General features: G+C 29.2%; 2 protein-coding genes and 1 non-coding gene across 3 annotated transcripts in view; 2 read left to right on the top strand and 1 right to left on the bottom strand.

The window, feature by feature from the left end:
* Nucleotides 1-6,679: 6,679 nt before the first annotated feature.
* Nucleotides 6,680-10,395, top strand: LOC123265134 (geranylgeranyl pyrophosphate synthase). The gene is made up of 7 exons (XM_044728783.1): nucleotides 6,680-6,947; nucleotides 7,538-7,692; nucleotides 7,877-8,021; nucleotides 8,166-8,286; nucleotides 9,609-9,748; nucleotides 9,825-9,927; nucleotides 10,012-10,395. The coding sequence occupies exons 1-7, from the start codon at nucleotides 6,888-6,890 to the stop codon at nucleotides 10,254-10,256; spliced, it is 969 nt and encodes a 322-aa protein (XP_044584718.1). The 5' UTR covers nucleotides 6,680-6,887; the 3' UTR covers nucleotides 10,257-10,395.
* A 1,592-nt stretch (nucleotides 10,396-11,987) lies between these two features.
* The window catches only part of LOC123265147, an 86,932-nt gene continuing 76,774 nt past the window's right edge, over nucleotides 11,988-22,145 (bottom strand). The window contains exon 6 of the mRNA XM_044728802.1: nucleotides 11,988-12,531. Coding sequence (XP_044584737.1) covers nucleotides 12,460-12,531 — 72 coding nt within the window. The 3' untranslated portion in view covers nucleotides 11,988-12,459. The remainder of the gene's footprint in view (nucleotides 12,532-22,145) is intronic.
* Nucleotides 20,178-20,248, top strand: Trnag-gcc. Its single transcript has one exon. It is a non-coding gene; the product is annotated as a tRNA-Gly (tRNA).

The raw sequence follows: 22,145 nt of genomic DNA, 5'->3' as shown, positions 1-22,145 counted from the left end.
TGCACTAAATTATTATTAAATTTAAATGAAAACAATAACCTCATTAATAATTTACACGGTAAAGCTATAAAAACAATAAATACGGTCCTGAGTGAGCACGCGGCGGGCACGAAAATCTGGTGGCGGGAGTTAGTCCGCTCACGCGACTGGCTATCCCCACTCCGGGAGAAAAAGTACGACTCAGTCCGAATCGACCGTGAAAGGGTTAAAGTCGTGCAGAGCTGGAATATTGGCGTTCACGTTTGGTTGATCTCCATACAACTCAGTCCAAAAAGCTTCCACCCGCTCAGGTGTTGGATAATTCCCGGTAACATCGGTCTTTGGTGTCAGAAAGCGTGAAGGGCTGGATCGAAACAACGAGTTGTCGACCAACCGCTTCAGCCTTTTCTCTAGTGACTTTTTGGCAGTCACTAGAGCCCGCAATTTATTGAGAGACTCTTCCTTGATGACAAGAAGAGTACTCTTATTCAGTGTGTGATGACGCCACCGAAGTTCAGCAGCAATGCGCCGAATTCGAGGCGTGTATGCTCTTTGAGTTGTTTCAAACTCAATCACACACTGAATGCGGGAGACCTGTTTCCGGGATCTGTCAATTTTGAGTCCAAGTTGTGAGATGCGCTGTCTCAACCTTGCCTCGATCGAGAGACAATGTCTCTCTCTCGGAAAAGCCGAAACTGTTGCACCATACACAACCTGGCTCACAGTGAGCAGGGTGGAATCCTCCAGGATGTTTGCACGGAGATCTTCATTTACCGCTTCTAGCTGTTGTTGGGAGTAAGTTATCTTTTTAGATATACTTACTTGCCGTCCTATAGAGGGATTGTTGTCATCCAAGGAGGAACGGCGTCGCTCTTGGTGTAATTGCGCCGGAAAGGAAAGTCTATTAGACTGCCTTCTATCCGGCACAAGCGATCTTCTATTACGCCGAAGATAAGCGGCATAATTACGCAGGTGTTTAGGCGTAAAATGCTCTAGCTCCGGATGCATATCACTCCAAAGAGTGTGCATCCGGGCCATATAACCGCTCACCCCCGGCTCGCTACGTTGGTAGCACACCAAGAGGTCGACTCGTAGTTCCTCCGTCCACTTAAAGTAAGTCCTTAAAGCGCCAGGGTCGTCATCGTTCATCGGGTCCGGCGTGCTCCTCCCACCTGATGAATGGTCCTCATCCGAAAAGGACCGGTTGTGGGGAGCACTTCTGAGATTACGCCTTGTTGTAACTCAGTATTTCAATGCAGTGGGTAGTTGGCCCACTGCATCGGCTACGTCGTTCGCCTACAGACCTGGTGTTATGGTCTGCGTTTCCCGCGATGCGCCGCTTGGAGGCCACGTAGCAAGCACCGCTTATTATTATTATTATTATTATTATTATTATTATTATTAAAAGATAGATAGTTATTATTCTAAGCCGAATACTCCCGATCCAAATTCTTGAAGAATGACTAATTTTTTATTATTACTTCTTCACCATAATATTTTATCGGTATGAGGTCTCATACCATCAGAGAAAATTTAGGTGAAATTCACAATTAAAATTCGTTTATCGACAATTATTTTTAGAGAAAGATGTAATTTTTTCTACTCAGTGTAACTTTTTCAATAACTGAAAAAGTGTATCTACTTATTTTTACAATTATTAATAATAGAATAACAGCTATTAAAGAAAGACTAGATAGGTTCAGGTTTAATGAATGTTTAATAATTATTGATAAAATATTGGATAGAAATTTTACACCATCTCAAAAAATACATAAAAAATTACATAATTTCATAGAAAATAAAAACAATAACAGTAATATTAGTATAAATAGAAAATGGTTAATAAATAATAGTAATATTAATATACCTATAGAGATTGAAAATATTTTACAATATGGTCCAAAATTCAATTTAAGTACTAATAACCTCAATTTTAAAAACTTTGATATTATTGCTGATTTTGAAAAAAATATATACTTAGTAGATAAAAAAGACCAAGAGGAAGTTAGAGATAAATTTGTAGAGTCACTTACAAGAGTAAAAAGAAATTGTACTAAAGTTTCAGATAAAATAGAAATTCAATTAACGAAATTTATCAAAAACCATCCCAATATACAAATCACTTCTGCAGATAAAGGTAATATTACAGTCATACTCGATAAAATTGAATATAAAAACAAAGTAGATGTTATGTTAAAAGATGAATCGACTTATAAAAAAATAGATAATCCTAAAGATTTTAATAAACAATTACAGGTTAAGGATAATGATTTAGTAAATGAGATATTCAAAAAAAATTATATAGATAAAGATTCCAAAAAATTCTTAACAACATATAATAGTATCCTACCTAGAGCTTATGCCTTACCGAAAATACATAAACCAGGAACTCCATACAGAATTATAATTTCATCAGTAAAAAGTGCATTATATAATCTTAGTAAATATATTGCAAACATTTTAAAACTAAGCCGTAAAAAAAGAAATTGGGATGTTAAAGATACACGGTGAGAAATTTCTGTAGAAATTTACTATGCATACATAATAAGACTGAACCTTAATGACTCAATTCAAAATATTACCATAAAAATTTAAGAATATCATATTGTACCAATCAATATTTACTAGGGACCATAGTAAATTTGACCATGCAACTGTTACATAAACATATATAAAAAATTTTCGTAAACTGACAGAACAAAAACTTTTAGTGTGCTTAAAACTTTTCATTATAGTTCCATAGTAAAATTTCTGTTGCTCAGTCGACAATAAAAATTTATAAAAAAGTTTCACATTTAGTCACGTGTACTCGGTTTAAATTTAAAATTGTGACTATGAAATTTTCAAATGTCCCATAGTAAACGTATGCGCGTCAGTCGCGACGCGCGCTCTTTCATTTTTTCGTGCTGTTTTGTTTTGTCAACATAAGTCTACAGACGCTATCAGTAGTGGTTAACGGTGTTATGAAAATTGCAATAAACATTAAGTTTTAAATAAATATTAGTTTATAAATCCATCAACACATGAATAGTTAATGAAAATTTGTAAGATTCATAAATAATAAAATATTTAATAATTTACCGTGAAAAATTAAAATGAAAACAAACATTTGATGGTTAACCTGCAACCGACACTTCTAATAATAATAAAAAATAATTTAAAAGTTATATATTGTGTTTATAATTATTCATAATAAAATTAACTGCCAAAATAAATCCTACGTTCATTGTTAAAAATGAAAAAAAAAATAAAAAAAACTATATTTTAAAAAAATATTTTTAAAAATTATTGCAAACAAAAAAAATCTTGTTTGGTTTGATATTTTTTTTGATTGCTAAAAACATTTTTTACTCTAAAATTTTTTATTTTTTACAAACGTTTTCTTATTTTTTTTGCTATAGTACATTCGGAAATTTAAATTATTGCATATTTCATTTTACTATGGTACATTTCAATTTCTACCATTTACTATGTCTGATTTCATTTGTTTCGGAAATTACTATGGGCCATTGTAAAATTTTATTCTGAGTCAATAAGGTTCACTAGTAATATGCACCATTGTAATATCTAAAATCCATGCAGAATAAAAAATAATGGAAATTTCTCACCGTGTAGTTTCGATTTAAAAATATTTCTAATTAACCAAAACATCACTCCAGATAATCATGTTTTAATATCAGCAGATGTAATAGCATTATTTACAAATATTCCAACAGAATTAGTAAAAGCCCTAATAAAAAGAAATTGGACAGATATCCAAAATCATACAAAAATTTCAAAAAGTTACTTTTTGATAGCAATAGATTTACTCTTAAATAACAACTACTTTACATTTAACAATAATACATATTTAAAAATTTTCGGTTGTCCAATGGGATCACCATTATCTCCAATAATAGCAGAAATAGTTTTAGACAGATTAATAGAAATTACCTACTCCAAAATTAATTTTGATATACTTTTTATAAAAAAATATGTTGATGACTTTTTGATATGTTTACCAGAAAACAAAATAACTGAAATACAGATCTGAAATACGGATCGAACCGGGGACCTGACGCTTTAAAGACTATCACGCTACCTGTTTACCTACGAGACTTACTGGAAGAGTAAAGTTTGAAATACCTACAACTAATGCAAATCGAATACATAATCGATTTTTATAAGTTAAATTAATTAATACAGTTCCATTATTTCATCCACAAGAAACTATAGTCTAAAAGATTATTAATCATTGGAGTAGCAGACTCTGAGATGAAAACAGAGAATGTTTTATAGTAATCACAAAATGCATATATTATTATATATCGGAGAGTAAAGTACAGTAGAGTATTTCTCTGGCAATCTGATGGGAATATTCTTTAGAATAGTAATATTTTTGTAATCCTCAATAATTAAAGAATGTACCCTTATTTCGAGTATGGTTGTAAAAATAAGTTTAACTAAATTGTTTTATTGCGGTAGGCTTAGACCTAGGTCGACACATGGTTGTCAACGTAGTCGTGGTCACAGGACGATAGGGGTATCATAAATTACCAAGGGAAAAGGAAATATGCAGTTGTCATATTTTTTGAGAATCTTTGAGAAGACAGTCTTATTCTGGAATCGAGATCGTACAGACGTCCTGGTGATCACGAATTCGTTATCCTCCTAAGTCTGAGTGTATTGCAAAGCAATTTAACATCGTATCGTATTTTGTGTATTGTTGTGTTAGTGATAAGTGATAATTAATGATTGTGTTTATTCCTGCTATACGAATCTATTTTACTCATTTTTATTAATTGACATATTGTAACTCCGCATATTAATTTGATTGTAATAACAAAAATGAACGTACACGATAATTCTGATACTCCAACAATTATTCCTGACTTACCGACATATATATGATTCATATATAATTAGATATGATTCATATATAATTAGATATGATTAATATATAATTATATATGATTCATATATAATTATATATGATTTCTGTATAGTTACACTGATATTAATAGAATGATTTGTTTATATTCAATGAGCTTTATTAACTGTTAATAAGTGATTTTTTGACATCATGGGATTTAATATATATTTATTACCAGTTAATAAATTATTTATTAAATACGATTCATTAAATGTTAATAAATATTTGTTAACAGTTAACAAATATTTATTTTAAATCAAAAGCAAAAATAGCAATTTTCTTTTGACATTTTTTATAACCCGACAGCTGGAATACATAACTGTAACACATGATAATAATTCAAATCACTAAATAAATTAACGTTTTTAATATTTAAAAATTTAAAAGATAATTATGAGCTGTAATAGAATCCGGTATGTTACAATAAACGTTATTATAATGTAATATAATTAATGAAAATAATTTATAAAGATGATTTTTGTTTATAAGCAATCTTAATATCATATGACATTGCAAGTGAAACAAATTCACTTAACAAAATATTTATTATATATCATCATTAAAAAATGCTGCATCTAATTATATATTATTATATATTAATAAATGTAAATTTATAATCTACATTTGATTAGATATAGTTATGTACATAGCTTTACGTTTAATTCTATACATGGTCCTATATCAATTAGATCTGATCAGATATAATCATACATATATAGATTTATATATAATCATATATAGCCCTAGATAACTCAGGTCTAATCAGATCTAATTATATATAGATTATATATAATCATATATAGACCTAAATAACTCAGATCTGATCATATATAGACTTATATAAAATATACATACAATATATTAGTCTATATGATTATATATATTTTATATAAAAATTTAGATACAATCATATATAATTCTATATATTCAATATATAATCATATATAAATATATATGATTAGGCAAATTCGTAAACAAATTCACTTAACAAAATATTTATTATATATCATCATTAAAAAATGCTGCATCTAATTAAATATTATTATATATTAATAAATGTAAATTTATAATCTACTTTTGATTAGATATAGTTATGTACATAGCTTTACGTTTAATTCTATACATGGTCCTATATCAATTAGATCTGATCAGATATAATCATACATATATAGATTTATATATAATCATATATAGTCCTAGATAACTCAGGTCTAATCAGATCTAATTATATATAGATTATATATAATCATCTATAGACCTAAATAACTCAGATCTGATCATATATATTAGACTTATATAAAATATACATACAATATATTAGTCTATATATGATTATATATATTTTATATAAAAATTTAGATACAATCATATATAATTCGATATATTCAATATATAATCATATATAAATATATATGATTAGGCAAATTCATTTTTTCCCGGGATTGTAAAAAATATTCATAACAGTGCTTACAATCGTCAATTATTAAATTAATGATAATTCTTTTTTTTTTTGCCAAAAATATCAATATTAAGAATCTTGATCGACAAAATAAAAATTTTAAAAAATAGAAAACGAATTTTTATATCAAGAAAATTTTCTGTAAGAATATCTAATAGTTAATTAATAATCATTTGGGAAATCGCAATCATTAAAAACAAAATCAGTTCTTCTCTATCAACAGTTGCAAAATGACTTGGTTTTTTTTTCTCCCAGCCGCCAGATGTCTCTATCTGGATATTTCACTTGCGCACTGCGTATATTTTTCTTCAAATCTCTTATATTTACCTGCACCACATACATCTCACATGCACACTTATCCCTTATATGTACGTACATTTATTATAACAGTAGTGTCTCGTGTCATTTTCAATTGTCACTTCGAACTGCCAAGTTCAATTTGCCGGATTATTAAAAATAAAACAATCTACACATCGTTGATTAAAAATCACAAGTATTAATTATTTTAAAGTACAAAAATTATTCAGAAATCTAAAAATGAGCTCTGAAATAAATTCAATACCCTACTCCAAAAGTGGAGACAAAGACCAAGATGAGGTTAGTAATTAATAAGATTTTTTTAAACCAATTTAATAAATATTCATTTTATCTTATTCATCTATCTTTCATTATAGAATTTTATCTCCTATGTACGTCATAAATATATCATTATATTGTTTCACATTTCACCTGAAGTCATTTCATTTGTTATTGATTTCTTGGAGTTTTTATTTATTATTAATTTTCAGCTTTTAAAATAAGATAATTCTTCTTTATTTTTGTATTTTTTGTTTTTTTATCGTTTGAAAATATTTTTTTATCAAAAAAAATGTATGTTATCAACAATAAACAATTTACATATTTTTCATGTTTATTAAAAATTAAATATTAAATAAACTTTGGAGAATTTTTTTTAATTTAGAAAACATTTAGCAATTTTATAAATTAGAAAAAAATTTTTTGGTTTTTTTTTTTCAAATTCTTAAAATTATGTTTTCTTCAAATTGTTTAAATCATTAAATTTTCCATTCATGTTTAATTATTTTTTTTATTATTAAATTTTTTGTTTTTTTTTTTTTTACTCAAACTTTCAATAAAAATTTCGTAAATTCTTTAATACTTAATAAAAAAATTTTAATAAAATACAGAAACTATTACAACCATTCACTTATATTCTCCAAGTTCCTGGGAAACAAATCCGAGCAAAATTAGCACATGCCATGAATTGCTGGTTAAAAATTCCAGCGGAAAAATTGCAAGCCGTGGGAGATATTGTGCAAATTCTCCACAACTCAAGTCTTCTGTAAGTAAAACTCAATGAACTTCCTGAATCAAAATTAACATTACTCATTAATACAATTAAAAAAAAAATTTCACTGGCACTAATTAACCCTACATCTATTTTTTAAATTCTCTGGGTCCGTAAGTAATAGACTAAGCACAATAATTTAACTAATTAAGACAATAATAATAGCTTTAACTTGCAGCTTAGATGACATACAAGACAACTCGATTTTACGCCGCGGAATCCCGGTAGCCCATTCAATTTTCGGTGTCCCAAGTACAATTAACGCCGCTAATTATGCAATCTTCATAGCCCTTGAGCGAGTGCTTGCTCTGGATCATCCGGAGGTACGTGATGAATACATGACTGATGATTAATATCTTCGTGGGTAACGGATATATATCTCCGTAAATTACGAAAAATATAAAAAAAAAAAAAGATGTTACCAACGTTTAGTGTAGTTGTGTGTATACAATAATAATTACCCTCAGGCAACAAAAGTTTACACGGAACAACTATTAGAGCTTCATCGAGGACAAGGAATTGAAATTTACTGGCGGGATAATTATATTTGTCCAACAGAGGCTGAGTATCGCCACATGACTATGAGAAGTAAGTTTTTAAAAAATTTTTACGTTTTTCATTTTCACTAGAAAAAAACAAAAAAAAAAATTAGGAAAACGGTTGACCCTAAAGGCCATCTCTGCAACTTCCTGCTACCTCCATACCTAAGTGCTCAACAATTCACTTATTTTTTAAGTTCTTCGAGCTCAAAAATATAATTTGTGTGTAATTTTGAGCTCTCCAAGCTAAAATAAATCGCTGTTCTGTGCTTTTGAGCTCTTTTGAGCTCAAAAGGCTAATGGAAGTTTTATAGAATACTATTTTTTGAATTTTCAAACCGCAATAACTTTTGAATGAATTAACCGATTTTCTCGCGGTTTACGGCATTCAACGCAGTTTTTTGAGTCCTTTAAAAAATCTTTAAACGTAAACTGGTCAGACTGAAACTTTCATAGAAATTCTGAAAAAAACATTTTTTCCAATTTTTTTCGACAACGATATCTCACGAATAAATCAACCGATTTTGACCGGGCTGGTGGCAATCGACGTGGTTTTTTGAGTTTAAGAGCTGATTAGTTTTTGGAATTGATCGGTTTAGCCGTTTAAAAGATATTTCAAAAAAACGAATTTCTGGAAATTTTATTTTTGAGATTTCTCAAAATGAATCGACTTAAATTCTGTAAATTAGTATCAAAATTATAGGGGCAAAAGAATTCTTCAGAACGCCGCTTATTTCGATCGAATCGGATGATCCGTTCAAAAGTTATAAGAGGTTTACATACTTATGTTAACACACACACACACACACACACACACACACACACACACACACACACACACACACACACACACACACACACACACACACACACACACACACACACACACACATATACAGACACAGTGACAACCTCGCGAGAGTAGTCAGGGAAGCTTCCTATGACCTTCAAACGTCGAGATCTGATGAAAACTCGATTTTTGCAAAACGAGGTGAAAACAATAACTTCCCAATTTTCTTAGCGGGAAGTTAAAAAAATACTTTAATTATGAAAATTTTCTTGACATAAACATATATTCTTGATCTATCTAAAATATATTTTTTCATGTGAAGAATTGATTCAGATTACAGTAATTTTTATTAAATAATGAAAGCCGATATTAATATTATTTTGTTGAGAAAGAAATAAATTAAACTCTGAAGCCAAACAATCCTTGTCTAGATAATATTTTTTATCAATCTAATGTCCAGCTTGATTGCTATTATAAGTTTCAAATGTATCTAATATCATGTCACAAGTTATCAGTTGGCTTAAACTTATTTTCTTAATTAATTTTTAATAATAATTTTGTAACTTTTTTTTAATCGACAGAAACTGGAGGATTATTTAACCTAGCTATACGCCTAATGCAATTATTTTCCGAATGCAAGGAAGATTTTTCAATGCTGACGGGAATCCTAGGTCTCTATTTTCAAATAAGAGATGATTACTGCAACCTATCAATGCGAGAAGTAACTTTATTACAATATTGATTAAAGATAGTTTGATTTAATAAATTAATGAACTAATCAATGAAATTTATTTTAGTACTCGGATAACAAAAGTTTTTGTGAAGATTTATCAGAAGGCAAATTTAGTTTTCCAATTATCCATGCTATCCAAACATACCCAGAAGACCGACAAGTACTAAGTATCCTTTTTGAACCAACATGATTGATGATTTAGTGGTTTGTTGGTGAAAAAAAATTATGTATTCCTTAATGACAAATCAAAGATATACTAAGAAAAAGAACAACGGACATTGAAGTAAAGAAGTACTGCGTGACTTTGCTGGAAAAGTTCGGCTCGTTCGCCTACACGAGAACAGTTCTCGAGGACCTGGACAAAAAAGCGAGGGATGAGGTTGAGAGATTGGGTGGTAATCCGTTGTTCATTGAGTTTCTAGATAAATTGAGCAGCTGGCCCAAAAATCCGATGTCTCTTGATGTCGAAATGAATGATCTCAGTGCTTCCGATTAAGTTTTTGCAATTACCAATTCATTAATCAATCTATGTTCTGATGATGAAAAATTATAGATAATTATAATATAATAATATCACTAAAAGTGAAATGTGAGACAATATTAAACGATGGCTTTAATACGCTTTTAACTCTTAACTGAAGTCGAATTTTTTTAGTTAGGGTTTAAACGTTCAAGGGAGATGCTGCGTTATTTACTTGCCTAGATAGTTGTTTTTGGAATCGTGAATTGTTGAACAAGTTCAGTTGTTATTAAATATTAAAGAACATTTTTTGTTAGAATATCACAAGACAAGTTGTGTTAACAAATTATTATGTTAGCATAGGGATAAAAAATCATATGTTATGATAATAGAACATAGGTTGTAATAACTAATTTAATTTATATGTTATATCAACAAAACAGTTTTGTTATTGTAGCAGAACTTTTAAGTTAAATCAACAACACAGTTGAGCTGAATTCACAAATCGGTTTGTTGAACTAACTAAATTATTGCAAGGAGATAACAAATATTTTTCTTGGTTTAACAAAAATTATTTTCTTTCAGTAACATTATTTAGTTAGTTGGCCTAACGAATTTTGTTGTTAAATAAGCTAAATAATTTTCTTAAAATAACTAATTGTAACGAAAACAAATTTATTTTTTTAAGGCAATAAATAAACTTTGTTATTTTAACGAAATCAGCTAACTAATGATAACGAAATAATTTAGTTGTAACACTAAACAGGATAATTTGTTGTTACAACTTGGCTCACTTTGTCAAAATAACTAATCTATTTATTATCATATGTAAATTTATTTGTTACTAAAACATATTTTTCTGTAATTCGGTCTTTTAGTATTTTAATAAAATTATTTTTATGAGTGATTCTTAAAATTTAGAAAATTCAGTTCTTTAACAACAAATATCAATTTTTTTGAATTGTGCCAAAAACAAGTTAATGTCGATTTTTTCTTTAACAATTTTAAATTTTAAAAATTTTTTTAATTTTAAAAATATTTTACAACAAATTCCTAAAATCAAAATTTATAAATTTTTTGAATAAAAAAAAATAAAATCTGCAGCTCTCCTGTTTTCCGAATTATCGTAATTAAAACTCTTTACTCTTATAACTATGATAAAAACTAAAAACGAACTACTTGAAAATGCTCAATTAATAATTATTATATATATCTAGACTTCAGTACCATAGAAACTAAATAACAAATAATTAAACAAACTGGCAATAGCGACTTTAAGTACATACATGAATAAAACACTCCGACGTATATAGTTAAATATATGTTTATTGTTACTCGCTAATACTTGATAATTACTTAATTAAGTTATTTTAGTCTTATAGGCTAACCATCAATATAAAATAGGTCCAATTAAACATTAAAACCTTAAGTAGTTGTAATCTAATTACCAAATCTGTTCTTAAACTCGAGTCATATCTTAAGATACTTTCTTTATTAACTACTTTTACATTTATTAATTACAATTAAATTCATTTTAAATAATTTAATATATAAAATATATAATACTAATAATATTAATAATAAATACAATTATTATAATAGTAATTAAAATTTGATAGCGACTTTACATGAATATTTAAGTATGCGTACAAAAATTGTTACAATAAACAATTTTATAGCTTCACTAAGAAGAAATCTCATTACTTACTCCTCTTTTATTTATTATAAAAATTTATATCATATACATATATATTTTTTTTTGTTTTCAAATGAACTTAGTTCATTAAAATTGCAATTGACAATTTTACACCACTTCACTCTCATTCGTATTCTTTTTCGACAATTATGTGTCGGTATTTAATATAAACATGAGAGTTGATTGAAAAATCAAAAATTGTATTTTTACCATTTCCAAAATATTATCCAATTTAATTTATGTATTATAATTTAAAATTTAACTATTAAAGAAAATTATGAAAATATTCAACACTTTAGAAAATTGAAAGTGTCCTTAATCAACAAATAGTAAAAATTTTTTTTCTTTTATAAGAAGGTTGTACCTCGAGTTCATAAAAAAATCTTCCAATCCACTCTAATGAACATATCTCATTTATATATACATTTAAATTTTTAATTAATGTGATAAATGTAACTAGGACAATGTGGCAATTTGACAAGTCTTTTGTTCAGGCTCGCTGTCCTCGTCAGTTTCACTGGCCCAAGAGGGCTGTCTTTCATGTCATATTTCTCCATCGCTGTCACCTAATCTTCCAGTTGGTCCTCCCACTCCATCGTCCAATACTTCTGTTACCTATTATTACATAAAAATCAATAATTATTGTCATTTGATATTTTTATCTGACCAATAACAATTGGACGTTAAAAGCATGATACTGAAAATAGTCGACATATTGTCCGATTTTTCTGTTTGAATTTTTGAGCAAATAAACTAGAGAAAATTTTAAAAATTCAACCATTGTTTGTAATAATATCCTTAGAAAAAAAAAACGCCAGCTGGCTACTTTCAGAATCATGTCTGGTATTATCCACAAATATTTAAGACAATTATGTATAAATATACAAAATGAGTTGGTTAATATTTAACAGCAACATCGCGGTTGAGTATCTTGAAATTTAATGGATAATTTTCATTGAATTATTAAACTCGTTAGTTTCTTGTACATCGTTCTGATTACCTAAAAAAATTAAAATGACCGCTAAAGCTTGAAATCTTCAAAAGCTTTTTTAATCTTCATAAACGTGTATTACTAACTTGTGATAGTTGACATTATTTTTAGCGATCCTTGAATAGTTTTAATGAATAAAAAATTTTTTTTTATTTGCCAATTTTTTTCCAGCGATTGTCGTAATTTATTCTTTAGATAAAGGACTTTAAATTAATTAAGTAATCTAATTTGAGAAGATTACTTTTTTTGAGTGTTTGAAAGGAGAAATAAATGGAAAATTTTCCAATATTTTGCTCACCTCATAGCGTGAAGGGCGTAAGGTAGTTACTCCCAACTCGTCAAAGTCAAGCAATTTTGTGATCTTTAAATGCCATTATTACAACCATATTGCATTTATTCAATAATATAAGTAGATTAACATAAAGAAAACGCTTAAAGTAAACTATTTCATACTTGTTAAAAATCCTTTTATGTTGCTACTTTGAAAAAAAGTGAGAAAACGGTTGATTCTAAAGGCCATCCCTGAAACTTCCCGCTAATTCCATACCTAAGCGCTCAAAATCGCGCTTACTAAGTTTTTGAAATCTTCGTGTGTGTGTGTGTGTGTGTGTGTGAGTGTGCGTGCGTAAATTTCTTATAACTTTTTAACGGCTTGACCGATTTGATCGTGGTTGGCGCCAATCGAAAGGGCTTCGTCAAACTTAGATTTTTAATACAATTTGGACCGATTCGGACCGGTAGATTATGAATAAAATAGCTAAAAATTGACAAAAAGTCAATGTTATATACGTCAAATTAAAGGCAATTTGATGAGCTATCACATAAATTTTTCAAATATTAGCTATCTCTTTTCAATCAAAAGTTATACATTGATGAAGCGACCGAAAACGTAATTATCACTATTTTGAAAATCTTAAATAGCCGCCATTTCTAAACTAATTGACCGATTTTGCTCATCTGCGAACTCGTTCAAGGTAATTACCCAAAGAATTTGTGTACCAAGTTTCATCAAGATCCTGATGACAAGGTCGGTTATATTACATATATATATATATATATATATATATATATATATATATGGGTAATCCAAGAAAAAACAAAATTTATTTTTTTTTCAAACAAGCTCAAAAGTTTCTTTTGGGTGTAAAAAAATTTCTGTGAAAAGATGAGCCCTTAATATTAATATTAAGATTGTCCTCATCGCATTTTTTTAATTCCCATAAGAATAACATGGAAAAAATTTTTTTGGCTTCTTCTGATTTTTGTACCGTTTAAACGACTGATTGACTTATAATTCGCTGTACTTATCTTTGTAGAGAATTGAACGCTCTACAAAAAAGGTTTGATAAAATTTTTTGATTTGTCCACGCGTTCAAAAGTTATTCAAGATCTAAGTTCAATTTTTCAAAAATTTGATTTAATTATATAAATTACACCGAAAATGTTGGTTTCAGTGTCAAAATAAGGATCAAATTCTTTGTCAAACATAAATTGGACTTCTGATAAATGTTGACCAATGATTTTTTTGTATTCAATCAAATGAATGTGATGCTTTTAAGGAATTTTTTCGCAATAAACCAAAAAATTAACAATTTTCTCATATTATTATGTTCACTTTCAGTTTATTAATGAGTTTTGCTCAAAAAATTGCTTATTTATTTTTATTAAATATTTATCATTGAAGTGATTTTTTATTACAATTCGGAAAACGTTGTCGATGGCCACAAACAACCTGGAATAAATACTGCAACTGTTCATCATTGTTAGTTAGGCAGCAGTTCTATTTTTTAATTAGTGCAATACCCCGTTCAGCAACGTTGTTCGTTAACCTTTAAAGTTTTGAAAAATTCAAGACAAATTTTGAAGCTTCCTTTTTGTGTCCAAATTGGTGTGCCTTCCTTATCGCCATGTATTGGAAATTATTTTACGAGGAGTTCTTGAAGTTTTTTGAAACACTGCATCTGGTCTTAACGTGCCGATTTTTTTTCGTTTCAAAAAAGGATGGGATAACATTGATGAAACTAAATATAAAAGTGGAATAGAGAATGAAACTGTGGTAAGCGCTTTAACTAAAGATAAGATGAAAATTATTAATTTCATTAATGATTGCTTACAGGTAAAAATTGTTCATTATATTTCCTCAATAAAATCAAAACTAATCCTTCCAACTTATGTTTATTAATTTGGTTTTTTAGATGTCTCATCCTCGAGATGATTACCGAGAGCTTTTGTTATTAACTTTAGTTTTTCGTAATAGTTGTTCAACCGATATGTACACTTTCAAGCGTCCTGGAGCTAAATTTAAAATCGTTATTAGATAACGATTTGAGCGACGTTGTTTCAAAAAACTCATTGGAGCTATTTAAAAAATTTGATTTACCCTCTGATTTCATAGAAGAAGATATTTCTACATGGTTCAATGATGACAGCTTCAAAATTTGTCTGGAATTTTTCAAAACGTTAAAAGTAACGAACGACGTTGCTGAACGGGGTATTGCACTAATTAAAAAATATAACTGCTGCCTAATTAAAGATGAAGAACAGTTGCAGTATTTATTACAGGTTTTTCGTGGCCATCGACAACGTTTTCCGAATTGTAATAAAAAATCACTTCAATGATAAATATTTAATATAAATAAATAAGCAATTTTCTGAGCAAAACTTATTAATAAAATGAAAGTGAACATAATAATAGAATAAAATTGTTTATTATTTGTTTTATTGCGAAAAAATTTCTGAAAAGCATCATATTTATTTGATTAAATGAAAAAAAATCATTGGTCAACATTTATCAGAAGTCCAATTACACTGAAACTAACAATTTCGGTGTAATTTATAAAATTCGATCAAATTTTTGAAAAATTGAACTTAGATCTTGAATAACTTTTGAACGCGTGGACATATCAAAAAATTTTATCAGACCCTTTTTGTAGAGCGTTCAATTCTCTACAAAGATAAGAACAGCGAATTATGAGTCAATCAGTCGTTTAAACGGTACAAAAATCAGAAGAAGCCAAAAAAATTTTTCCCATGTTATTCTTATGGGAATTAAAAAAATGCGATGAGGATAATCTTAATATTAATATCAAGGGCTCATCTTTTCACAAAAATTTTTTTACACCCAAAAGAAACTTTTGAGCTTATTTGGAAAAAAAAAATTTTTTTTTAAATATATATATATTAGGGTGGCGCAAAAAAACCGACTATTTTTTTTTTTTGAGTCTCGAGTGAAAAAATGTTAGTTTTTGATGTTTTAAGAGCCCTCACCAAAGGACAGCTTAAAAAAAAATTTTTAAGAGGTCACTCCAAATTTTTTAAAATTTCAAAAACCGTCGAAAATCGAATTTTTTTTTTTTTTATTTTTTTTCTCGTTACGTTATAATTTTATAGACAAAAAAATAAGTTTCTGAAAGTTTCAGTTCAAAATTAAAATTTTGAAAGGTCGCTCATAATTTTTTTTTTTTCTTCAATTAGTCATATCGCCGACTTTAAGTGTTGGGAGTGGTACGTTGGGGTCTTTTTGGTTTGAAAAAATCTTAACCTACGCGGCAAGGTCAAATCTCAACTAAGCTGGTTTCTAAGACCAGCTTTGGATTCGAACCCACGTCTGGCGGTTGATTAAATAAAATTATTAAATTAAAAAAAAATTATATTTTCAATGTTGTGCTTGCTTTTTAGTTCATCTCGTGATGTATTTTTATCGATTATTGTACTAAATAAAAAAAAAAAAAAAATGCATGGAATTTTAATTTGAAAAGTAAAAGGTCGCTCGAAAAAATCTAAACTAATGCACTAATAAATTGAAAAAAATTATGAGCGACCTTTCAAAATTCAAATTTTGAACTGAAATTTTCAGAAACATTTTTTTTTAGTCTATAAAATTATACGGTAACGAGAAAAAATATTAAAAAAAAAAAAATTCGATTTTTGACGATTTTTTAAATTTAAATAAATTTGGAGCGACATCTTAAAATTTTTTTTAAGCTGTCCTTTAAATAGAGCTCTTAAAACATCAAAAACTATCATTTATTCACTCGAGACTTAAAAAAAAAGTCGGTTTTTTTGCACCACCCCAATATATATATCTATATGAATAAAAATAAAATGTCGCATGTATGTCCACGCATCACTTGCGAACGGCTGGACCGATTGAGCTAAATTTTTTTTCGTTATCTTCAGAATTGTAAGGAGAAGGTTTGTATGTAAAAAAATTTTTAAAAAATCTACCCTCAAAGGGGATTGCGGGGGCGTTAACAATGAATTATTCCCGTTTTGAACTATAGCTCCTATAGTTCCCAAATTTGGTAGGAATCTTTTGTAAGAGATATAGAAATAATCTATGAACTAATTTTACGATAGCTCGCTCCACAGGGGGTTGCGGGGGTGCATTTAAATCAAATTGTAGATCCTACAGATGGAAAATTTAGGTGGAGTCTTCCATATGTGATGCGGAAATGATCTACGAGCGGATTTTACAACCCACCCCCAATAAGGATTACGGGGGTGGGTGTTAGAATGTTAAGTTTTTGTTTTCAAACTGTAACTTCTACAGACTCCAAATTTAATAGGAATCTTCGTGTATGATGTTAAGTTCAGCTAAGAGTAGATTTTATCAAATTCTAATCTCAAAAGGGATTGCGGGGGCGTTAGCTATGAAAATTTCTCATTTCCAATCGATAGTTTTTATGGACTCAAAGTTTTGTTGGAATCTTTTATTTACAATGTAGAAATCATCTCGAATAGGATCTTACGAAATTCTTTCCCCGCAAAGGAGTGCGGAAGTGATAATTGTCAAAAAATTCATATTCTTCAAATACAGTTCCTACAGATATAAAATTTAAAGAATCTCAAGAGATACAGGAAATTACAGGGATGGCCTTCAAGGTCAACCGATTTAAATATTTTTCTTAGTCAATGATTAGATTTCAACCAAAAACGAATTTCGTGATAATTCAATTGATATGTAGGTTGTGTCAGAGTGGTGAGTAGAATGTAAAAAATATTTTTGTACATAAACTAGGACTTTTTGAGACATGAAATTAAGGACATATCTATTAAACTTCAATAACATTTAATAAAAACTTCCTTACAACAATCATCTCTTTGACAGGGGGGAAAAAGTCATTGTAAGGTTTTCAAAACTTAACATGACATGTAGTTATTCAGTCATCGGACTAAGAACTTTATACATGTTATTTTTGCTAATCACATAACTAATTAATTGATTTTATCATTGCGGAAATGTAACGGTTGAAAATGAATGCATTTTTCAAACACTTGATTATTAATTTCAAGCCGATTAATAAAATCTATTATCAGTTTGTCAGCGCGTAAGAACTTTTTTATTGTTGTTTCAAAATACCAAGGAGAAGACGACCTGACTAAGGTCATGCCAGTTAATGAGATGTGGGACGAGCTATCTCACGTTCAAACCGCACTGACGATCATAAATAAATCGCCAGGCCAGTCGTTGAAAATTTGCGGAATCAAATCGGAGTTTCCCTGTTTCGTGCATGGGAAATTATACGTCCTGTGTTCGTGAATCGGAAAACCATGATATTTATATATTTACGCACCGCAGAAAAAGATAAAAAATGTAGTCCATCAAAAAGCTTTAAATTGATTAAGTGTATAACTATGTTGCATTGAATGTAAATAAGAATTTTGTATTAAATTTTGACTATACTTTTCACAAATATATGTAGGTGATACGAAGTTCACCGGGTCGTCTAGTATATATATATATATATATTGTAACGTCCACGTTTTCCAAAAACTATAAAAATAAATAATTTATTTTTCCCCGGCTCGAAATTTGCTCGCCGGAGTCCAGGGTCATAAACGGGGATTACATTATCAATAACAAAATAATTAACAAAACACTTCATTTTAAATAAATCAAAGAAAAAAAAGAAAAACCTCTTTATTGGCCTGATCATGTTAATAAACGATATAAACAATATAAACAAATTAAACAATATAAACAATATATTAGAACACTCTTTTCACACATACTCGCGGTTCAAAATCGCGAGCTAACTGTCAAGAGCTGTTTCCCCGCTTCCCCAGGAGACTAGCCGTCACCCCTGGGCCTAAACCTCTACCCCGAGAGCGAATGGAGAGTGTCCTCTTCGCCCCCACCTACACGGCTTATGATCACCTACCGTACCTCTGCTGAAGGCTTCGGCACGGGGAGAAGCACTTTCATCCGGTCGGTTCATGATACTTACCTGGGCCTTGGTCAGACTCCAGGTAGAGTATCATCCTCTGGAATTACTTGGTGAAGAGTATTCGCCCGAGTAATTCTCCCGAGAAAGAACTGCTTGCTTTATCGAGCCAAATTTTGGCGTTTATCATTTTTTGCCTAACTCTCTTGTAACGAAAAGGAAGAATCGTTTTAGACACCTGTCCGGTGTTCTCGAACTAGCATTCAAAAATAATTATTTATTATTTTAATCGCAATTTCCTTCATTTTCTATCCATTCGTCTCGTCAAATTCACAATTCTTTATTATTTTAATCGCAATTTCCTTCATTATATATCCATTCGTTGATTTTTCCATACTAAATTGTCCTCGGGACTTATAAAATTTTCGCTTACCTAAATTATTTCTTACAAAATAATAATCGTCATTTCTTTCATTTTATATCCATTCATCGCTTTCCCATACTAAATCTTGTTCGGAACTTAGAATAATTTTCCCAGTCTTTTAATTTCTTTTACAATTAATTCGTTCGGCTTCGTAATAATTTCTCACACGCTTAATTTCTTAATTTAATCATACCTTCGGTAACAATAATATAAAATTATTAACTAAATAAATACAATAATTAAATAATAATCGCCGCACTAATAACAATAATTGTTTCTATTAATTTTTAAGTAATTAACTAAATTAAACTAAAATACTCAAATACAAAAAATAAAATTTGGGTCATAATATATATATATATATATATATATATATTTTTTAACCAATGGTATTTTTAGAACTTGCTTGACTAATTATGATTTATGATAGCAAAATCAGGTGAAAATTCCACCATGAGGACTAATGCAATAGTTAGATTTCTAATAAAATCTACCTAAAAAATGAAAATAGTCTATTTCTGACAACTCTACTTTCCATCGCGGTTCAGGCTGAATGACGTTTTTTAAATTTTACTGTGAATGAAGGTTTTTCTATACAGTTATAGAAATTATAAGTATTGATTATAGTAAACGACGATCGGGCATTCTACAGAAACAAAGCTGTTCTCCGATTTCAACAGCACTGGTGGTTCAATGGTAGAATGCTCGCCTGCCACGCGGGCGATCCGGGTTCGATTCCCGGCTAGTGCAAACTTTTCATTTTGCGAAATTTGAAAATTTTATATTTTTTTGACTAACTAAAAACAACATACTTTTTAAATTACTTTTTTCCAACATTAAATTATCACAACGAAACTGAGAGGAAGTTTGATGCAAAATTGTGATGCTTCACACTAATTTTTGAAGAGAATTTTAAGTCTATTTTCAGTATTACATCAACATTTTGTGCATTGAAAATCAAAAATCATTTAATTTAATGAAGTTACCTTCTTCAAACATTGAGGGGTTAGGAGTAGTCAGAATTTTCAAAAAATCGATTTATTTTTTGCATTTTTTTTAAGTATAATATCTTAAAAATATTCTCTAAAAATTTGAAATGAATCCGATAAATACTTTTCGAGTTATTCGACAATTAACAAAGGGCTCTCAGGCACTCCAGAACGCTTGAGAGCAAATAGCTAGCAGCAGCTACAAGCAACTGGTTTCTTATGTTCTATTGTCATGAATGAATTACAACTTTGATGTAATACCTGAATCTATAAATACTCTTTTATATATATTTACAATTTTTAGGTAGTAGAAGTGCTGAAAATTATTTGTTTGGCGTCAGTATGTCTGCGGTAATTGCACTGAGCAATCGATAGTTGTGTGTTGAAATAAATTATTTTTTAAGTAATTTTTCATGGGACGTGATTCTAGACAAGTTTCAATTGAACTTCGGAGTTCTCAAAATATTCGTAAGTCGCGTTCAGTGAAAAGAAAAAATGTATTCAATCCGAAAACAGCGGAACGTGATGAAAGTGTTCAGAGTACATCTTCTAAAAAATTGAAAAAATGTACCCGAAAATAGCAGTACTGAATTTCGAATAATAAATTTCATTACGGTATTCACTGCAATTTATACTCTTGTTAAGTGTAAAAAATGTGATGGAAATGTTAAATTCCAAACAGCAACTACATGTGGGCTGAGATTTGAAATTGTAGTTGCATGTGATAATTGTGGAAATGAATGTGTTTCTTCCTGTTATATCGTGAATGAAGGTACGTTCAATGAAGGTACAAATTCATTATTGATCATAACGAATACACTGGGACTTAATTGTGGACCTAATTCTCATCGGTATGCCGAAAAAACGGATGCTGCCCATGTGAAAGTGGCAGATAAGAGTGCTAACGATAACACTTGAGAAGGTAGAATGCTACGTAGGCAACAGCAAATCGATATTTTAGAAGCTTCTACAATTGCTGAACTATTATATGGCCCAGAAATAAATGACTTGTGTAAGTAATTAAATAATTCGTATAATTTTACATTAATCGAGTGTAAAACTTTAAATGCGTTTTTCTCAAAAATATGTTTTTAAAACTGGTGACCACTGTAACTCGAAAACCACTCAGTAAAATTTAATGAAATTTATACAGCTTTTGGAAAACATAAAAAACTAGTGCCTGATCGAAAGATTTTTTTTTATTTTGATTTTTTATAAACAATTCTGTTGGTTTTTTCCCGAAAATCTGGAGAAAAATTTCCTGAGGCTGCCATTTTGTTAATTTAAAAAAAAAGCTTTGATCAGGCACTAGATTATCTATTAATAAAACTAATGTTTTTTGTCCGATTGATTTTAGATGAATCTCCAAGGATTTGTGATGGCCACCACTAGAAACTTCTGTTAGAACTGGATCAACACTAACGGCCATAACTTTTAAAATTATTAGTTTTTTTTTTTTTTTTTTTTTTCAAATTTTCGTGAGGTCAAGTCGAAACATTTTGTAATAATGCCATAATATTACTTTTATAAAATAAAATGATTTACTGGCAAAAAAAAAATTATTGAAAATTCTCATTAGTTGATGTCTCTGACTACCCCTAACCCCTTAATTTATAATAGAAATTGAATCTTGAATTAATAAACTATAACTTTCGGAT

The sequence above is a fragment of the Cotesia glomerata genome, linkage group LG5, assembly GCF_020080835.1.
Source record: "Cotesia glomerata isolate CgM1 linkage group LG5, MPM_Cglom_v2.3, whole genome shotgun sequence".
NCBI lineage: Eukaryota > Metazoa > Arthropoda > Insecta > Hymenoptera > Braconidae > Cotesia > Cotesia glomerata.
This window is presented reverse-complemented; position numbering and strand designations above follow the sequence as displayed.